The 21,793-nt window shown below is 41.0% G+C and overlaps 1 protein-coding gene across 8 annotated transcripts in view; it reads right to left on the reverse strand.

Annotated features, from left to right (window-relative positions):
- The window catches only part of chl1b (cell adhesion molecule L1-like b), a 742,190-nt gene that overhangs the window by 331,874 nt on the left and 388,523 nt on the right, over positions 1-21,793 (reverse strand). For all 8 annotated transcript variants that reach the window (XM_080183774.1, XM_080183743.1, XM_080183751.1 and 5 more), the window contains 6 exons: positions 20,705-20,816; positions 19,591-19,775; positions 7,372-7,503; positions 4,372-4,515; positions 2,772-2,883; positions 2,441-2,607 (listed from right to left, as the gene is read on the reverse strand). In XM_080183774.1, the coding sequence (XP_080039900.1) occupies positions 2,441-2,607; positions 2,772-2,883; positions 4,372-4,515; positions 7,372-7,503; positions 19,591-19,775; positions 20,705-20,816 (852 nt within the window). The remainder of the gene's footprint in view (positions 1-2,440; positions 2,608-2,771; positions 2,884-4,371; positions 4,516-7,371; positions 7,504-19,590; positions 19,776-20,704; positions 20,817-21,793) is intronic.

The raw sequence follows: 21,793 nt of genomic DNA on the forward strand, positions 1-21,793 counted from the left end.
AGCGGGGTTTAAAGAGCGAGACTTCGGTGAGGACAGTGGGGTATAAAGAGTGAAACTTCAGTAAGGACAGAGAGGTCAAAAGAGTGAGAGTTCAGTGAGGACAGTGGGGTGTAAGGAGTGAGTCTTCAGTGAGGACAGTGGGGTATAAGGAGTGAGTCTTCAGTGAGGACAGCAGGGTTTAAAAAGCGAGACTTCAGTGAGGGTAGTAGAATATTAGAAGTGAGACTTCAGTGAAGACAGTGGGTATAAGGAGTGAGACTTCAGTGAAGACAGTGAGGTATAGAGAATGTGACATCAGTAAAGAAATTGGGGTATAAAGAGTGAGTCTTCAGTGGGGTATAAAGAGTGAGACTTCAATAAGAAAAATGGGCTTTAAAGAATGAAACTTGAGCGAGGACAGTAGGGTATAAAGAGCAAGACTTCAGTGAGGACAGTGGGGTATAGAGAGCGAGACCTCAGAGAGGATAGCAGGGTATAAACAGTGAGACTTCAGTGAAGAGAGTAGGGCAGACAGAGCGAGACTCCAGTGAGAACAGTGGGGTATAAAGAGCAAGAATTCATTGAAATGAGTGGGGCAGAAAGAGTGTGACTTCAACTGAGGATAATGGGATATAAAGAGAGTTCCAGATCACTTGCGCGCTTTGTGTGAAGAAGTGCTTCCTAACAACTCTCATGAATGGTCTGACCCTAACTTTTAGACCATGTCCCCTAGTTGTAGACTTGAAGCAATGATCTGGGACTGAGATGGTTGATTTCCAACAAACACAACCATCCTCCTTTGTGCTCAGAATGACTCCAATTACCAATAGCTTTCGCCTCAATTCCCATGGACCCAGGTTTTGCAAGGGTTTATAAAGTCAGTGCTAGCTACTGTGCCACCATGCTGTGGAAATGAATAGAACAGGAGAAGTCGAAGGTTTTGTTGGGAGTTTCTCCAAACGAACAGAACTGTCCATTTTAGGTACTGAACAGGATTGGCAACTGAATCGTGTCTGATATAACACATTTACTAAGGAACAGAAAGGAAGGAGGGGACAGTTAGTTTTCTTTAAACTTCATTTATGGGATGTAGGCATTGCTGGCTAGAACAAGATTTGTTGCCCCTCCTTAGTTGCACTTCAGAGCTGGTGTTGAGCTGCCTTCTTGAACCACTGCAGTCCATGAGGTGCAGTCACACCCATAGTGCTGTTAAGAAGGAAATTCTAGGATTTTGACCAGTGACTGTGAAGGAATGGCAACACACTTCCAAGTGAGGATGGTGAGTGGCTTGGAGATGAACTTCCAAGTGGACGGTGTCACTCTTCTCGAGTGTTGTTGAAGCTGCACTCAAGCAAAAGTATTCTGTCACATTCTTGACTTGTGCCTTGCAGATGGTGGACAGACTTTGGGAAGTCAGGTGGTGAGTTATTGCAGGGTTCCTAGCCTCTGACCTGCTCTTGTACAGTATTTATATGGCTAGTCTCGTTCAATTTTTGGTCAAAGGTAACCCCCAGAATGTTAATAGTAAGGATTCAGCGACGGCATTACCATTCAATGTCAAAGGCATTATTAGTTAAAGATAACATAATAGTATTAGAAAGAAAGGATAAAAGCAGCAGTAAGGTCAATACACAATCCTTGTAGATTAAATGATAACAAAGGATCCATCACTCTGGCAAGGTCACACAGTTATAGAAGCAAATTAAAGAAAGAAATATGCAGGCAAATTTGTAGCAGGCACAGAACAATAATCATGGGAAATTTAAACTATCCTCCAAATAAACTGACAAAAGCAAGTAGTGAAGGAGAAAAGAGGATAAAGTTTTTATGGTGTGCATGGAACTCTTTTTTGTTCACTATATAAAAAGCCAACAAAAAAATTAATTGTTGGATTGTGTTCTGGTGAATGAACCAGCACAGATTGGAGAAGTAAGAATTGGAAATCATGTAGGCAATAGTGATCATAACACAGTTAACCATTTTATATAGAAGAATTAAATACTTAGTATAGATTCATAGCAACGCTTGACTAAGAGCGATATCATGTATATTGTTTCTCCATTCAGAAAATATTACCAGTACTGAATTTATGACAAAATGAATTGTACTTAGAAGAAAATATAAGGGCATTCCACACGTGTACAAGTGTACAACATACTAGAACAGATGTTATAATTATTTTTTCATTTGTGTTATCAATGCCTGTTGCCATATATAATTCTGCACATGGGTTAATTAAAACATTACATAAGCAGTTTATAATTAATTCATTGTTATCAATTGAATTGGGAAAGCATCATAAACAAAGTCTTAATTAATATAACTGGAACCAAGATCAGTGCAAATAATTCTATTATTGTTTAAAATAGTTTCATTGTTGTTTAATATCATTTCAGGAAAGATTTCGCTCATATCATAGCATTGGAAAAAAAATCACAGTGAGAAGACGGGATCAACTTACCCCTAACTTCTAACATACTGGTCGTGGTGCCATTGCCTAATATATTAGTTGCCCAACAAGTATAGAATCCTCCATCTTCCCTCTGGACATCCTTTATTTCTAAAGTGCCATTTTTATGCACAAAGTAATTCTGGCCTTCAAGTGCAGTTTCCATGTCTTCCTTTAACCTAGTAAAAAATAAAATGCGAAATGATCTTTTAACTTAGAACATATAAACTGTATAATGAAGCTGCATAAATATTTGACGTTATAATCCATAATAGATTTCCAAGCAGAATTAACAGTGGATTAGTGCAATATGTATCTTGTTTGCAAATAAGCACATTCTTACCAAAATACAGTGGGTGAAGGAGAGCCAAATACTTTACAATGCAGGTGAGCTATTTTTCCTTCAACTGCAATGTACTTCTGATCATCAGGGGTCAGCATCATTGGTGCGAGATCTGTTGATGAATATCAGTAAAACTTAGACATGATGTATGATTCTGTTTATTCAGTGGGTGTCGGGGACTTCAAACGTTTGAGGTTTGGCTTTACATTAATAACTCTGCTGACAATGTATTATCATGCCAATACTGCTTGACACTCTGCCAGGCTGAATTAGTACTGTCTGCAGGACTACAGTTCAGACACTGTGACATTGAAAATGTATGGTTAAAAGTTGACAATGAGGGGATATAGTTTGGCGGGGTGGGGGGGGGGTGGTTAATCAACCAATGACTTCATGGTTTTTTAACATGGTGGCACGCCTGTCTGCAGAGTAAGAGCAATGTTTGGCAAAGCAATGGGATGGGACTATTCAGATGTCAACAGCAATGCACACATAAATCAACTGATTTGCTAAACACAAACTTCATAGAATCACAAGAAATTTGAATCAGTTGAGTCTAATCATACACTGCATTCATGGAAAGACAGATCCCTATCTATCTATTTTTCTCAAAGCTGTTTCACTCTCTCTGAACAGAAGAGTAGAAATGAGTTTACAGTGACTGTTGTGAAGTGCCATTGAAACAACAATTCAGTCTAACAGAAAACCACACTGCGGGTTCATGCATCAACCATTTAATAGAAGTGAGATAGAAGTTGAGCTATCAACAGTTTCTTGCTACCAAATAAAGTTTTATTTTTGCAGTCAGAACAATTCAAATGGGAGAATTGTGACTGGAAGAATGAAAACTCTAAACTGTTCCCATTCACTGCAATACTGACTCTAAAGGATGTTAAAGTTAGCAAACCACTGCCCAAATCTGTCTTCTGTTTCCAACCCCATTTTATTTTGATGGCTCAAACCCAATGTACATTTTCAAAATGGGTCCCAAATTATTTAATGGCTGTGTTTAGTTGTTCCAATTCTATTCTGAAGATTATTCATTCATTAAAATGTATGAAAAATCACTGAAATATGACGCGATTGAGACATTGAAGTGACTGATCACAATTTTCAGCTTCCATAAAACACAAGGCACATTTAAATGAGGTAACTTTTTCAGTAAACTGAAATAATTTAACCTATTAGCAACTTTGAAGATTATAGGTATTACATAGTTTCACATGTACCGTTCAATTTAGTTTTCAAGGTCATACATCTGATTAATTCATAAAATTTTAACAATGCATTTTTACCTCTTAAACAAGGTGCAAAGCGTTGGGAATGCTACATTTAGTGCTGTAAAAATGGCGGGGGCGGGGGGGGAAGCAGTGGTGGGACTTCTGCATGGATTCAATTCACTGATGTCTCTGAGGTTTCCTGCACTGGGTCAATTTGGACTCATAATCCATCGGAAGATTATCCGGAAAAATCGGAGGGAGGGAGAGAGGTGAGTAATTTTTTCGTCTGATCAGAGTTGGGATTAAAGGTTCTGATCCCATTTGGGCCTGTGCCATAACAAGCACAATAAACAAATCAATCATTTAACATTGATACTTACTCAGGACATTGACAATTGCGTTGGCAAGAATGGATCCATGCTTATTAGAAGCTTCACACTGATAGACGGCGCTGTCATTCAGCTGCAGATTTTTAAGAGTGATAACGCCTTGAGAAACCTTGCGATTAATAGTAGGCTTTGTCTCTGTAATACATAAAATGTCTTCCTTATTAACAGTCACCAATTTTGTTACAATGAAATTTTCATTTTATACTGCTATTGATTTCTGCTGACAAAGAGTGGTGAGGAAATATAGTTCATTCGGTGACTTCAATTATTTCTCAGGAAGGTGTCAAGAAGGTGGTATGTTTGAAACATACATGCAGTTCATCTTTGTTTATTAGTTTCAATCCATAACACCTCGTCCAGAATCCCATCCACCACAGCAGCCCTCACTTATTGAACACACTTTGTTCAAGCTTTCAAGTACTTTTCCTTGCTTTGTGATATAAATCAGAATTACAAGACTGATTCATCACAAAAGAAAATAACCCAGAACAATATCTCCACGTAGTAAGTCAGGTCCAGGTTCTAGCTTTCAAATGAATTTACATTCCCACCTTCCCTCCAACACCCTCCCACTGCATGTCTGAACATACAGTTTCTTCCCTCTGCAGAAATCATACAAATCAATCACTAGGGCCCTGCCACATTCAATGAAACAATCCTGCAGAAATAATAGTAACCTCAGGTTAGCCTGATTTTCACTGGCATTTGTTTTGAAAACTGCTTTGAAAAATTCCTTGTGCAATTCTACAGAATCATCTGTACAGCCTTATCTAGCCTCTCCCATATCTGGTGCCAAAGGAAAATGATCCATCTGAATCACAGTGACTGGCCACATTAACAACAGGTTAAAGGGCGATAACAATCTCAAGGAAATCCACTGCTCTTCTTGAGGCTATTAAGCAGAGAAAAGTACAAGTCAATACAATATATGCACTTAATAGCATGTGAAAGAGTTGTGGAAATAAGCCAGGAAACTACAGACCAGTGAGTCTCATTTCAGTGGTAGGGAAACTGTAAGAGAACATTCTGAAGGAGAACCTGGAGAGGTTCTCTCCACTTGGAGAGGCAAGGCTTGATCAGGGATAGTCAACATGGCTTCATCACACGGAGGTCATGCCGAACAAATTTAATTGAATTTTCTGAGGAGGTGAGTAGATTAGGATAGTGCAGTTGATGTAGTTTATTCGGGTTTCAGCAAAGCCTTAGACAAGGTCCAACACTGGGGAGAGGCAATGCACACGGGATAAGAGGGTACTTCGATAAAGTGGGCTTAAAATAAGAGACAGTAATGACAGAAGCAAAAACAGACAATGCTGGAAAATGTCAGCAAGTCTGACAGCAATTGGAGAGACAATAGAGGCACCTTTTTGAGTCTGGATGACTCTTTGTCAGAGCGATGATGACTGAAGGCTGCTTTAGTGACTGTAAGCCAGTATTCAGCGACATACCACAGAGAACTGTGCTGGATCCCCTATTATTCATCATTTATATAAACGTCATAGATAATGATGTGATGGCAAGTTTGAATGTGTAGAATTGGATAGGAAGTAAAGGAATGGCATAATACTAGGAACTTCTGTGGAATAAAGTGTCCTTGAAGTGTCTGCCCAAAGATATCTGAAAGATGTCTGAAGGGCATTTTAGTTGGGTGGTAAAAAAGATATATGGGACACTTATCTTTATTAATCAAGGCATAGATTACGAAGAAGGGAAGCCACGGTGGAACATTGAGAGGCCACAGTTAAAGTACTGTTTGCAGTCTGGTCGCCACATTATAGGAAGGATTTGATTGCACTGGAGGGAGTACAGAGAAGATTCACCAGGATGCTGCCTGGGATGGAACATTTAAGTTAAGAAGAGAGATTGTATAGACTTGGCTTGTTTTTGTTGGAACAGAGAAGACTGAGGGGTGACCTGATTGAGGTGTGCAAGATTATGAGGGCATGGACAGAGTGGATAAGAAGCAGCTGTTCCCCTTAGTTGAACGGTCAGTCATGAGGGAACGTAGGCTCAAGGTGAGGGGCAGGAGGTTTAGGGGGTATACGAGGAAGAACTTTTTTACCCAGAGGGGAGTGACATTTGGTATCTGCTACCTGTGGGGTTAGTGGAGGTGGGTTGCCTCACACCCTTTAAAAAGTATCTAGTTGAGTACTTGGCACATCATGATTGTCAAGGCTATTGGCTGATAAGTGGAATTAGGTACGAGATCAGTTGTTTATTGTGTGTCGATGCAGACTCAATGGGCTATACTCTTCTGCACTGTATCGTTCTATGATCTTATGAAATAAAGCCAAGCAATCTGAAGGAAAGTCAGACTCATTGTTGTCAAGGTCGAGTATGACAGGGATGGAGGGGGATGAATGGGGGAATGAGAGGGAAGGATGGACACAGGGAAGGAGAAGGCAATGGGGGTGGGAGTTTTGAGGCAAGGGGGAGAGGAGGGAAGGAAAGGAGAGGTAGGAGGGGATGGGGAGAGGAAGAAAATGGGAAGGGGTGGGCAGAAGCTTTGAATACAGAGATTGTCTTATAATTTTCCAACCATGAAAGCATTTATTTTCAAGCAAATGGACATTTATGTTTGTCTTGCATAATTAGAGATTGGATCCAGCCAGATGTAACAAAGAAGCATTGCACATCTTAGTTGCATGGCACATGTAGTTTTATTGTTTTGGGTGTCATTTCAAATCGCAAACAATGTCTGCATCATGTGCAGCACTACTGGTGCGATACTTGCTGATTCCGCATCCTGGTAAAGGTGCCAGACGTATACAGAGTAGGCAGATATTGATTCCAGTCAGTGTGTATCGCTGATCTGAGGCACTCCAACCCAACCATTTTTCCAAAATTATTTATGCACAAAGCCAATTAAATCCCCCCTTTAACTGCTTTCCAAACATAATGATAGATTACTTTTGACATTAATCTTGATATTAGACCATGTTTTTTATTTACCTATACAATTCTTTCCTTTTGTCTGCAAATTTTTCTTACCATTCAAAGGTTTCCCATTCACCTTCCATTGAACCTGTGGCTGTGGCTGACCACCTACTTCACACTCTAATTCAGCATTCTCCTCCAAGAAATATACTTTACTTCTGGGTTTTTTGATCCAGTAAGGGGCAGCTGTTAAAAACAAAGTTGCAAAAGAAAAGAAGTGTTGAAGGATTATAGTTATTCTTATTCTCCATTTATAACAATGTAACTTGCATCACTTGGAAAGAGCAAGAGAACCGTCAAGAACTCAGAATTCCCTACAACATAAGACTGCAGATTCAAATTGTTTCAATGCATTTCTTCTTTTTAGGTTAAATTTCTTTGGTTTGATACCTAACCCTGTCCAGTTTTGTCCAGGCACTCTATTCTAACCACTGATTTAATTTCCCTCCACTGCATTTCACACAGACTGCACCTGGCATGTATGCTCTGGATATTCTTCCGCCATGCTAAAGACAAGTGGATAGGGTTGAATATTTGTAACTTCAGCCACAGTTGGGAGAGTCCTGAATGAGTGGTCATAGTTTGGAGATAAGGGACTTTTAGGACTGAGGTGAGAAGAAATTTCTTCACCCAGACAGTGGTGAATGTGTGGAATTCACCACCACAGAAAGTAGTTGAGACTAAAACATTGTGTGATTTCAAGAAGAAATTAGATATAACTCTTGGGGCTAAAAGTGATCAAGGGATATGGGGGGAAGGTGTGATCAGGATATAGAATGTGATAATTAGCTATGATCAAATTGAATGGAGGAGCAGGCTCAAAGGACCAAATGGTCTACTCACAGAACAGAATAGAATCTTAGAATCCCTACAGCGCAGAAGGAGACCATTCGGCCCACTGAGCCTTTCCCAACCACAATCCCACCCAGGCCTAACCCAGTAACCCCATATATTTACTCTGCTATTCCCTCTTGACACTAAGGGGCAATTTAGCATGTCCGATCAACCTAACCCGCACATCTTTGGGCAGTCAGAGAAAATCGGAGCACCTGGAGGAAACCCATGCAGACATGGCGAGAACGTGCAAACTCTACACAGACAGTCACCCTAGGCCAGAATTGAATGCAGGTCCTTGGCGCTGTGAGGCAGCAGCACTAACCAATGTACCACCCACTCCTGCTTCTATTTTCTATGTAGATTACTGCTATTCTTCCAGCATTCATTAATTTGTCAGAATTCACCAATGACTCAGATTTAAAAGCTCTGGAGGTCTTAATATAATCCACAAGAAAAAGAAGTTGACGTTTTACAATGACCAGAATAGGACATCTGCAACATAACCACATGAGCTAGTGCTGAGGTCATTATAATCACTGGAATTGGCTCCAATTCCTTTGTTGCTGAAGCCAGGCACCAAGCCTAAATTAATTTCCTGACAGCAAACTGTTCAGTCCTAAATCTGACACGACTATACTCCAGATGGGAAGATGCGTCAGTTTGAAAGCGTCACCCTGAGACTAATAAAATGCAAAATCGTACATTTTCAAAAGCAGAAATCCATCTCTTATAAAGTTTAGAGGCAATGAGACCGTTGCTGACTGGAAGCTACTTGTCAAAGTCTTGTTGACAGCATTAGGGTTGGCCTCAGAAATTAGGAACTCTTGTAAACCTGTCAAAATGCTGAAAATGTTCATAACTTTGAATCCAATTCTACTCTGTATATACAAAGATCAGTGCCAGGAATGAGTTGTTCTATCCGACGTAAACCATTAATTCTGACTTAAAATATCTGTGAAGTGAAGCTCAATTTCCATCCGAGTTCAGCATAGGAAATGAATATCCTGGAGATGGTGTTTCTTTTACATCAATGCTAATTTATTGACAAACAGTAATATCTAGAATAAAAGACAACAAAAGGTATTTAAAGGAAAAAAAAGGTTTTAAAATAACTCATACAAAATAAATGAGTAACTTTTGAAGCAAAGCTATTTCAAATGAAAAATTGACATTGACCCCAAATGATATCGGGGTTGATTCTCCCAGCTGGCGATGCTAATTTTTTTAGCACAGTGGGCTGGAAGATTCCAGCAGTGCCCGATGCACAGGATTTGCACTGGGTGTCCCAACCCACTAGCGTTTCCGAGCACCTGATTTCAGATGACTCTTCACAAAGGGTCATCTGGACTCGAAATGTTAGTTCTTCTCTTACAGATGCTGCCAGACCTGCTGAGATTTTCCAGCATTTTCTCTTTGGGTACCAATCGACTTGTCATGTTCAGCATCACTAAGATACAGTGGACAGGCCAAGCAGTGATGAGGGTGCAATGATCCTGTACTCTCAGAACGAAGAACACTGCAGGCATGGAGTTGGCCTCATACTCAGTAGATGGTCAGCACAAGTGCTCGTTGGATGGAAACCATTAAATTTTACATCATCACCAGATTCCACACAAGGCACCCCAAAGTCATTGCAAGTTTATGCACAAACAGACAACAAAAAAATTATTTCTACCACCAACTGAAGTTCACGCTTGATGAGGCACCTAGTTGTAACAAGCTATCAATTGGTGACCTCCGTGCTAAACTCAAAGAAAACTAGCAATGACTTTCCAGTATGACTGGGCCCCAAAGGTTAACAAGTATGGTCAACAGAAAGGCCAATGTCTGCTGGCTTTCTCAACAGCAATGGGCTCAGCATCGGGAATACCTTCTTCAAATACAAGGACATCCATGAAAAGACAAAGAGATGCCAGATGATGAAACCATGAACAAGATTGGCTATATTTCCGCACCAGCTGCAGAAGGAGTACCAGATGTCACTAGTCGAGATGCTGATGTAGGATCACCGCCGTCCTGTGTTGGGCAAGATCCACTTGAAGCTGAAGAAGGCAACAACCACAATGTCACAACAGACACTTGCAATGGAGAAACTGATGGACAAGGACATATCGGACAGTTTCTGGCTGGCTCTCTCCAACAGAATTAAGTATTACTGAGATCAAGTAATATTGAGTAGCAGTGGGAAATCTTCAAAAAGAGGGTTTATTGAGAATGAAGAACTCAACATTAGACAGAGAAGAGGTACTAACAAAGAAGATGAGATCACTGACTCAGTGTGTAAGTTGATTGATGAAAGAAAGTTGGCAAAGAGCAATGGAAACCAGGAAAAGGACATTCAACAAAGACAAGCCCACAAGAATTCCTAAGGACTGGAGGGACCTATGAAGAATAGCTGCAGTAAAGCCAACAAGAATGGATTGTTATCGGACAACAAATTTTATGAAATTGGGCACACAAAATGGAAGCAAACTCGAGCTAACCTCAGAGCCCTCCACTCGAATCACAAAGTAACAGACACTGATCAGTAGGCAAGAGCATGCTTTTAGAATGCAAATGAGGGCTAGCACATAAGGGAAATTGGACAGGATGGCACCTACAGGAACTAAATTAAAGAACACATCCCCACCCCATCAAAATCAGCACTTCTAAACCAGTCAAACAACCCATGGAGACACCTAATACTAACACAGTTAAGGAAGCGTGGCTGGCCCCTCAAAACTCTTGAGGTCAATAACACACCTATGGTTCAAACCCCAGAGATTCTAGACCACTGATAACCAACCAGACAAAAACGATTAACACACACTTAAAACAATTGCTCCAACACTCGAAAACATTGAAACAGGATGGCTGAAGTCAAATACTGTAAATAAAGGATTAGCATTTGAAACCCAAAGTTCAGGTATAACTGTAGCCCGTTGTGGGGGAGTCTTTAGAGCACTTTCGGGACAGTCCGATTGTATGTCCTGACTGTGCTTCTCTGTCGACGTAAAGAAAATAAAGCTGTGCCGTTATTGAACTTCACCCTGAGTCCGTAGTGGTTGTTTCACCCACTCACGCTAACAGGATCAAGTTAAAAACAGAGAGGCACAAGAAGCACCAAATCAGAATGACTCCAAGATGCTGCACAGGATCATATGTGAATTAATTGGTGTGGGAAGCAACACCATAACACCACTGCACCAATCAATTGGCACAGTAGTTAGCACTGCTGCCTCACAGCGCCAGGGATTTGGTTTGATTCCTGGCTTGGGTCGCTGTCTGTAAAGCCTGCACATTCCTCCTCCCCCCCAACCCTATGTCTGCCTGGGCTTCCTCCTGGTTGTCAGACTTCTTACTGTGTTTACCCCAGTCCAACGCCGGCACTTCCACATCATGACTTCCTCCAGTGCTCCAGTTTCCTCTCACCGTCCAAAAGACGTGCTGGTTAGATGCATTGGTCATGCTAAATAGTGTCTCAGTGTACCCGAATAGGCACCGGAGTGTGGCGACCAGGAGATTTTCACAGTAACTTCATAATCATAAACATTCACAGTCCCCTGGGGTAGAGAATTCCAAAGATTAAACACTCTCTAAGTGAAGAAATCCCCCCTCTTCATAGCCTACTTGTGACACTAATAAGTAAACTTATCAAACCTAATCAAGGGCAAGGACAACAGGATGCCACTGACTGATAAGGAGCAGGAGGCAAGTTGGGTGGAACATTTTCAGGAGATCCTCAACCATCCCAACTACAGCTCCATGTTCCAAACTGATTACCACAAGAGCCATCTAAAGCCCAATGAACAACAAAGCAGCTGAGATTGGTGCAACACCAGCACAGCTATTGAAACATGACAAGAACCATCACGCCAGAACTCATGGACCTTTCCACAAGACTCTGGACGGCAACAAGGCCCACTCATCAACACTGAGCAATTGAGCACATTGACCACTTTGCCTGCCTAGGAAGCAACATCTCCATGAAGGGAATGTAGAAATCGGTGACCACACAAAAATGAACAAAGCAGCATTGGTCTTTCAAAACAATCTAGTTATCCAACAATACCATCAACCCAGTTGTGAGCCTGGGATTCTATATGTCCACAGTGGTACGAACTGCAATCTATGCTAGCAAGACATGGAAGAGAACAGCAAATGTGTGATCACATAAGTTAGATGCCTTTCACCAGAGCTGCGTGTGTAAAACCCTGGACATTACATGCATAGACACAGCATCACCAATGGAGAAGTGCCACAGAGCACTGATCAGAGGCACTTATGGGACATTGTGATAGAGAGATGGTGGCTGAAAGGACATATATTTTGTCTCCAAGACCAATCCTCCACTAGTGTGGCAGTAGAATGATCATTACTAGACAGAAGACAATGGCACCAGCCAAAGAAGGAGAACCTCTAACAGTGAGACATCACCTAGCCTTACTGTAAGGGATTGCAATGACTGGGACAGATAGCACTGTACAAACCACAGCTAATTAAACCAGCTATGTGATGAAGGAGCTTTCACTATACTGTTTTTTCTGGTAAACCATCAATTAATATCATGTTATTCTATGACAGATTTAGATTTTACAGCCTACAAGTAGTTATGCCTGGGAAGCTCATATGGATTTACATTTGAATTGACTAAATCAACATTTAGTAAGCATACTTGTGACAGTAATCAATAAACTTAATTTTACTGACTTGAAATAGTTACGAAACCATTCTCAAAGACTTCCACTAGATGGTGCACTTTAACTTAAAATCAGGGAAGTCAAGGATTTTGAAAACCAAAGTCATTCACTGAATGTCATTCACTTAGAATGTATTTACTTTCTCAATATCTGTTTTGTATGGAAAGAGGTGTGTCCTTCCTTACCCTGGAGTATGTATTAAAAGTAAATAATTCAGCAGCAAGCTTTGCTCAGTTTAAAATCACAGTAAGTCATGCCCTCAGCTTACAAAGAATGGATATAAATAAATCCCATGCAGTTTTAAAGGTTAGTTATCTCAATCTCTGAATTATGATCTTTAGTCTCCAATACGACAGGCCTATGGTCTTTGGAATGGATTTGATGATATTCTTCTGGGGCAGCACTGCTACCTCACAGCACCAGGTTCGATTCCCAACTTGGGTCACTGACTGTGCGGAGTCTGCATGTTTTCCCTGTGTCTGTGTGGGTTTCCTCCTCCCTAACCCCAACCTCGCATTTCACACTGACAGTCAGTATTTCAAGGGTCAATCAGCAATTTTTGGGGGAAATAACTGCTTTAGTCAGATTCATTTCCTTTCCCATTTTACTCCTACCTCTGTCGACCTGATAATGGAAAGAATCAAATCATATTCATTCAATGACTGAGAACTCTTTTGAGCTAACTGGCATATTTATTGCTCCCCACTACTGTCATAGATTGGAACACAGGAAATGGGAGCAGGAATACGCTAGTTGGCCTTTTGTGCCTTCTATACCCTGAAAACAGATCATGGTTGACCTTCTACCTGTTGCACCATTTTTCCCACTATCGTTTGATGTCATTAGTATCCAGAAACCTTCAACTTCTGTCTTGTGCATACTTAATGATTGAGCTTCCACAATCCCCTGGGGTAGAGAATCCCAAAGATTAAACATTTTCTGAGTGAAGAAATTCCCCCTCATCTCAGTTTACCCCTTATTCTGAGATTATGGGCAGCGTTTTATGGCCTTACTCATCCTGAAACTGAAAAATCCTGCCCAAGGTCAACAGACATTCCCATGCTCCGCCTCTTACCTGCTCCAATTCCTGTGGCGGGCAGGCTGTTAAAATTCCAGCCTGTATCCTGTCATCCCAGACTCACCAGCCGAAGGGAATGACACCTACCCTGTCATTCCCTGCAAGGATTGTGCAAGTTTCAATGAGATAATTCTTTGAAACTCCAGAGAATACAGGCACAGTTACCTCAATCTCTCCTAATAAGATAATCCTCACATATCAGGGATCCTGGTTACACTCCCTCCAAGGCAAGTATATCCTTCCTTAAAAAGCAAGGCCAAAGTGGTACACAATACTCCAGGCGTGGTCTCACTTAAGACTTTATACAGCTGAAGCATGACGTTCTGTACTCAAATCCCCTTGTGATGAAGACCAACATACCACTGACTTCAAAATTGTTTGCTGTAACTGCATGCTAACTTTGTGATTTTTGAACAAGGACGCCCAGGTCTTTTGAACATCAACACTTCCCAAATTCTCACCATTTGATGAATACTCTGCTCTTCTCTAAGCTATATAAGTGGATAATTTCACATTTATTCCCAGTATATTTGCATCATACATCATTTAGCTTGCCTAAATCCCCCAAGACTCTCTTTGCATCCTCCTCACAACTTACTCTCCCACCTAGTTTTGTATCATCATTTGGAAATGTCACGATTCACCCCCACATTCAAGTCATTTACATAGGTTATGACAGTTGTGGCCCGATTACAAATCCTTGCGATGCACCCTAGTAACAGCCTACTATCCTGAGAATTACTTGTTTATTCTTACTCTGTTTTCTGTCTGTCAATCAATTTTAATCCATATCAGTACGTTACCCCAATCCCATGTACTTTAAGTTTGTTTACTAATCTGTGTAGAACCTTATCAAAAGCCTTCTGAAAATCCAAATACATCACATTTACTGATAAAATCCATAGAATCCATAGAAACCCTACAGTACAGAAAGAGGCCTTTTGGCCCATAGAGTCTGCACTGACTCTCCAAAACAACATCTTCTCTGCCCTATCCCCATAACCCCGCACACGTACCACAGCCAATCCCCGTAACCTACACGTCTTTGGACACTAAGAGACAATTTAGCCTGGCCAATCCACCTAAGCTGCACATCTTTGGTCCGTGGATGAAACTGGAGCAGCCAGAAGAAACCCATGCAAAGGAGAAAGTAAGTACAAACTGACAGTCACCCAAGACCAGAATTGAACCCAGGTCCTTGGCACTGTGAGGCAGCAGTGCTAACCACCATGCCATCCTCCAATTCTGCTTTATCTATGCAACAAGGAACATCCTCAAAAAACTCATTTCATAAATCTATATTGACTCTGACAAACCATATCATTATTTTCCAAGTGTTCAGTTATCACATTGTTTATGATAGATTCTAACATTTTCCTTCCTGCTGATGTCAAACTAGCAAGTCTGAATAGTTCTCCATTTACTCTCTCCCTCCTCAATTAGATAATAGGAATAGAACAAAGACCAAAAAACAAAGAAAATTACAGAAACAGGCCCTTTTGGCCCTCCAAGCCTGCACCAACCATGTTGCCCAACTTAACTAAAACCACCTCCCCTTCCAGGGACCATATCCCTCTATTCCCATCCTGTTCATGTCCATGTCAAGGTGCCCCTTAAAACTCACTACCGTATTTGCTTCCACTACCTCGCCCTGCAATGAGTTACAGGCACTCACTACTATGTAAAAAATCTGTCTCATGCATCTCCTTCAAACCTTGCCCCTCGTACCTTAAATCTATGCCCTGTAGTTATTGACTCTTCCACCCTAGGAAAAAGCTTCTGACTATCCACTCTGTCCATGTCTCTCATTACCTTGAAGACTTCTATCAGGTCTCCCCTCAACCTCCAGTGAGAGCAAACCAAGTTTCTCCAACCTCTCCTCATAGTTAATGCCCTCCATACCAGGCAACATCCTGGTAAATCTTTTCTGTACGCTCTCCAAAACCTCCACATCCTTCTGGTAGTGTGGCGACCAGAATTGAACACTATATTCCAAGTGTGGCCTAACTAAGTTCTATAAAGCTGCAATATGACTTGTCAATTTTTAAACTCAGTGCTCCAGCTGATGAAGGCAAGCATGCCATATGCTTTCTTGACTACATTCTCCACCTGCATTGTCACTTTCAGTGACCTGTGTATCTGTACACCTAGATTTCTTTGCCTAACAATACTCTTAAGGGTTCTGCCATTTACTGTATACATTTACTGCTTTCCAGTCTTCAGGAACCATTGCTGAGTCTTTTGAAAGATAACTATCAATGCATCCACTGTGTCAACAGCCAAATTCAACACTCTGGGATGCAGCTCATCTGGTCCAGGAGATTTATCAACCATAATCCAATTAATTTTTGAGTTCTGCCTCTTTCGTAATGCACATTACTTTCAGTTCTCCATTTTAACTGATCTCTGTTTCCTGAATATTTCCGGGAGATTTACAAGAGAAACTGGCAGAACTTGAGCTGCGTTTCCAGATTGATATTTGTAGGTAATGCTGTGATCTAGGTCAGGTGTGGCCAAACACTTGGAGCAGGTGAATGATTCCAATTTAAAACTGAACTTGAAATTCCTCACGTGATTCAGAAATGTTTTTTAAAAATGACATAATTCGATCCCATGTCTTCATATCAGCAAAACAGAATATTTAAGATATAGTTTTCTCCTCTTCTATCAAAGCTTAAAAACACTTCACACCCAGGGTTCTTAAATATACTGAAATCATCACAGCAGAGGCCTTTCGCTAGAGCTACGTATGAAAGGTAGACAGAGGGGAACCGGTGGATGTGGTGTTTCTCAATTTTCAGAGGGCGTTTGATAAGGTGCTGCACAAAAGGTTGCTTCAGAAGGTTAGGGGGCATGGAGTTGGCGGTAAGGTGTTAGCGTGTATAGAAGATTGGTTGCCTAATAGGAGGCAGAGAGTTGGTATCAATGGGTGCTATTCTGATTGGCAGTTGGTGACTAGTGGAGTGCCCCAGGGATTGGTGCTGGGGCCTCAACTATTTACCATTTATATAGATGATCTGGAGGAGGGGGCTGAGTGTAGGGTGTCGAAATTTGCTGATGACATGAAGATAAGTGGAAAAGCAAATTGTGCGGAGGGTGTGGAAAGTCTGCAGAGGGATCTAGATAGGCTGAGCGAGTGGGCGAGGACCTGGCAGATGGAGTACAATGTTAGCAAGTGTGAGGTTATCCACTTTGGCAGGAATAATAGTAGGAGGGATTACTATTTAAAGGGCAAAAAGCTGCAGCATGCTACGGCGCAGAGGGACCTGGGGGTCCTTGTGCATGAGTCGCAAAAACCCAGCCTGCAGGTGCAGCAGGTGATCAGGAAGGCAAATGGGATGCTGGCCTTTATAGCGAGGGGGATTGAATATAAAAGCAGGGAAGTCTCGCTGCAACTGTACAGGGTACTGGTGAGGCCACAGCTGGAGTACTGTGTGCAGTTCTGGTCGCCGCACTTGCGCAAGGATATTTTGGCCTTGGAGGGAGTGCAGAGGAGGTTCACTAGGCTGATACCGGAGATGAGGGGGTTGGACTATGAAGAGAGACTAAATAGACTGGGTCAGTACTCGTTGGAGTTTAGAAGGATGAGGGGGGATCTTATAGAGACGTATAAGATAATGAAGGGGATGGATAGGGTAGAGGTAGAGAGATTCTTCCCGCTCAGAAAGGACGGCAGGACCAGAGGACACAGCCTCAAGATAAGCGGGGGGGGGGATGCAGTTTAGAATGGAGTTGAGGAGGAACTTCTCCACTCAAAGGGTGGGGAATCTCTGGAATTCTCTGCTCGTTGATGTGGTGGAGGCTACCTCGCTAAATATATTTAAGGCATGGGTAGATAGGTTTTTGGTAGGCAAGGGAATTAAGGGTTATGGGGAGAAAGCGGGAAAGTGGAACTGATCCACTTCAGATCAGCCATGATCTTATTGAATGGCGGGGCAGGCTCGAAGGGCTAGATGGCCTACTCCTGCTCCTATTTCTTATGTTCTTATGTAAAACCTACTCACACCAATTGACCTATAAGATATTTGCATCCATGTTAATTGTGCAATCTTTGTTATTATCATGGACTATGTGATCATCTTTAACCCGCATGTACACAAATTTATGCAGTTGCATAAGGTATCAAAAATAATTAAACAATAAATCTTGTTAAATAACATGTCTATTTCTAAATATCATTAATACACTTGGCTCATCAGGCAAGATTACCTTATTGGGCCAGAATGAGCTGTCCTCATTTTGGATTTAGCTTGTATATTCTGAGCTCTGGAAGAAGGAGGTCTTGTGGTGGGTACTGTCCCTGCCTCTGAGCCAGAAGTTCCACTTCAAGTCCAATTCCAGGACTTGATGGCCAAGAAAGATGCCTTGCTAATACTCAACCTGTTTGGCCATGTTAACTTGAAATTCCTTTCTACACCAATGGCAGGTGATGAGAGTGAGAAAGGTTCCTGACCAGCCATGTGATAGAAAGGAAATTGGAGCCTTTATCATCATTAATTACAACTACAACACGTGGGTAAATGTGTATGTTTTCCACAGTAACTCTGACTTCTCAATGGGCTAATTGGCTGGACAGCCAGTGTGAATCAGATTGATACCAATAGCATGGGGTTCGATTCCCATTCTGACTGGGTTTGGGTGGATTCAGGACCTGCTTGCTAACCCTACACATGGTGCATATTGTGGCATTATGGTTGGTCCTGTCTGCAGGCAGAGAACTCAAGAGGCAGCTCTCATAGCATTTAAACAAAGTACAGACAGAATTAACTTAGTGGTCTAATCTAGAAATTGTGTGGTTTTGTTTGATAGACTTGCTTCATTTTCTAAAGATCTGCCTAATTTTTACACAAGAATTAATTGAATGGAGTGTGTTGATTGTTTTTGTACTAGAAGATGCTTAGAAGGCAAACATGATGTGGAGATGCTGGCGTTGGACTGGGGTAAACACAGTAAGAAGTCTCACAACACCAGGTTAGAGTCCAACCAACTTATTTAATAAATTGGTTGGACTCTAACCTGGTGTTGTGAGACTTCTTATTAGAAGGCAAACATACAGCAAAAAACTTCTTACCTGTGTATAGTTTTTCACAACTACCAGACCTTCCAATGAGTTTTACAGCCAATGGAGCACTTGGCATTTGTCAATTTGCACACAGTAAACTTCCACTAACAGCAATATGATAATGACTGGATAATCTGCTATTTTCTGTGATGCTGATTGAGGGGTAAATTTTGGCCAGGGTACTGGGGATGATTATCAGCTCTTCTTTGAAATAGTGCCATGGGGCCTTTGACAAAAACCCAAACAGGCGAATGATGAGAATTTAACATTTCATCTGAAGGATGGCACAATTCAACAGGGCTACACTCCCTCAGTGTTGCACTGGAGTGTCAGTGAAGATATTTTGTGCTCAAAACCTACAGTGGGATTTGAACCCAGGACCCTGTGACTCAGAAGCAAAAGTGCTACAAACTGAACCATGGCTGACACTGCACATTACATCATGCAAGTTTCCAGGGAGGTTAAATATTTTCAATGGGTTACAGTTAAAATCTTCTTCAATTTGATTGGTGTACTATTTGCTGAGGAAATGCTTTGCAAACAGTACTGTCCTATTGAAAAGCGATCAAACTAAAGGTGCTAAGACAGAAATAAAATGGGCAGACTTGGTCCCTTACCTTCCACTCTAACAGAAAAGGCATGTTTCACTGTATCAAATACATTTTCAGCTTTGCACTCATACTTTCCGTCGTCAAGTTCTGTCACATTAATTATTTTCAAAGTTTTGTTGAAGTTCTCTTCAGTTGCTTTTCGTTTAGGCATGTCACCATCTATCTTAGTCCAGGAGATTTGTGGTGTGGGGCTGTGGAGAAAGCAGCAAGTGGTTGGAGATAATTTGATCATACAAACTAGAATTCCATGGTCCTAAACAGTCTGAATATATTGGACTAAATTAACAATTCATCCAGTATACGAATTATCTTTTGTGCTAATTACTGAATTATAATTGATATTATTTGATTATTGTTGAAAAAAAACATTTGTTGTTGAAGCTTTTTGTCTTGCAATCATCAGGACAATTTGCAAGAATACACAATGGTAAAAGTTGCAACACTTTATGCTATATGTGGAGAAAGTGCTGATTGGTTGACTGATGTCTGCTAAACAAAACAAGTGACAGCCATTCGCAGGCTCATTTCTCAGGGCAATATTTGACCAGTCAAGCTGCCAGGTTTAAATTTCTAGCAATGTTTGGCAGTTGACTGTTATTCAACTAACGGTTGACTGTTAGTCAACTGCCTGGTGCATTTTCCATGGCAATGCCTTTATCAATCAGAATCCACTTGCCAACCAATCACACTCTTCTTATACCAAATAAATTGTTGTTCCCTTTAGATTTGGTATTCTTGTGAATTGTCCTGATGAGTGCATGATGAACAGCAATACTCAAGTTTTGTACCACCAGGCAACTATTTATATTGCAATTGCCTAATACAGAACCAACTTCAAATGTGAATAACAAGCAAGCAAAGAAATTGTGCCATCTACAGAACTGGCTGGCAGCGCAGTAGTAGATTAGACAGAAATGAAATGGGCAGACTTGGTCCATTACCTTTCACTGTAACAGAAAAGGCATGTTTCACTGTATCAAATACACTTTCAGCTTTGCATTCATACTATGTGTTAGATTTCCACTCAAGACCTTTTTTTGGAGACTAAAATGTCTCTGTTTGCATTGTACTGTCAATTTGGATCATCAATTGCTTCAAGTGTTATTTATTTGTTACTCACAGGCCTTCAGCAATGCATTCCAATTCAAGAGTTTCACCTCGCAGTGCAATAATCTCTGAGCTGCTGCCAAAAGGTGTCAGAAATCTTGGCGGCCGATCCTTTATTGAATTTGCTACAAAACAAAGGGAATTGAATTTGAATTTGATTTGATTTTGGGTGAATAGGTAAATGTTGATTTTTATTGATAGCCAAGGCAAGACTTGGACAAGAAGCTCAACAAATTAAACAAAAGTCAAAGCAAGTGGCAAGTCATGTGTGTTAATTTGGTTAGTGCTTGACTAAGAATTTCAGAAGAACAGATGTGAAAATAAATCAATACAACCTGAGGCTCTTAAGTTAATAATTAATTTGCTCTCTGCCAAATTTGTATGGGATTAGATTTTTTTTTATATATCACCCTCAAAAGTAGCTGCACAATTTTATTTGACTAACTTTGAATTTACAATTAAACAGTGTATGTGTTATTGTACAAGGGATACTTACCAGGTGCATACTATATCAGCAAAAGTCAACCTGCAGTATTATATGCCTTTTCCCATGGTTAAGTGTTACATTAAACTTACAAAAGAAGAACATCTCTGCTTCACAGCATTCAGAGTGAGACACAAGGAGTATCATTATAATGGGCTGGATTCTCCCACCTCACCCACAGCTGGGATTCTCCCATTCTGCTGCACTAAACAGAGGTTTGGCTAAGCACCAAATTCTCCGGTCTAGCCAGCAGTAGCAGCCAGGTGTGAACATCTGGCCAGAGACTTCCGGTCAATGTTAGTACATTCAGTTAGTAACAGGGGACCACTAATCAAGGTCAAAGTCTGGTTCCATATATATGCTGACAAGTAGGAATAAATTCTGTCACAGTTGGACCATTAGCTAAAGCATGAACACATTCTTACACTGAAAAAGTAAAGGCAGCTTTAGTGGTCTCAGTGTTTTGGTATATAACAATTCTGAAGTGCACTGTGCCCTGAAAAAAATGGGACATAAATTATCTTCCTGGACTTATTGTTGTGGTGAATCCCTGACCACGTACAGAAATATCCAAGTAAAAACAGAGCTGAGGCTTCAAATGACGAAGCTGGCCATGCA

This window comes from Carcharhinus amblyrhynchos, chromosome 3 (assembly GCF_965287045.1).
Source record: "Carcharhinus amblyrhynchos chromosome 3, sCarAmb.v2.hapA, whole genome shotgun sequence".
NCBI lineage: Eukaryota > Metazoa > Chordata > Chondrichthyes > Carcharhiniformes > Carcharhinidae > Carcharhinus > Carcharhinus amblyrhynchos.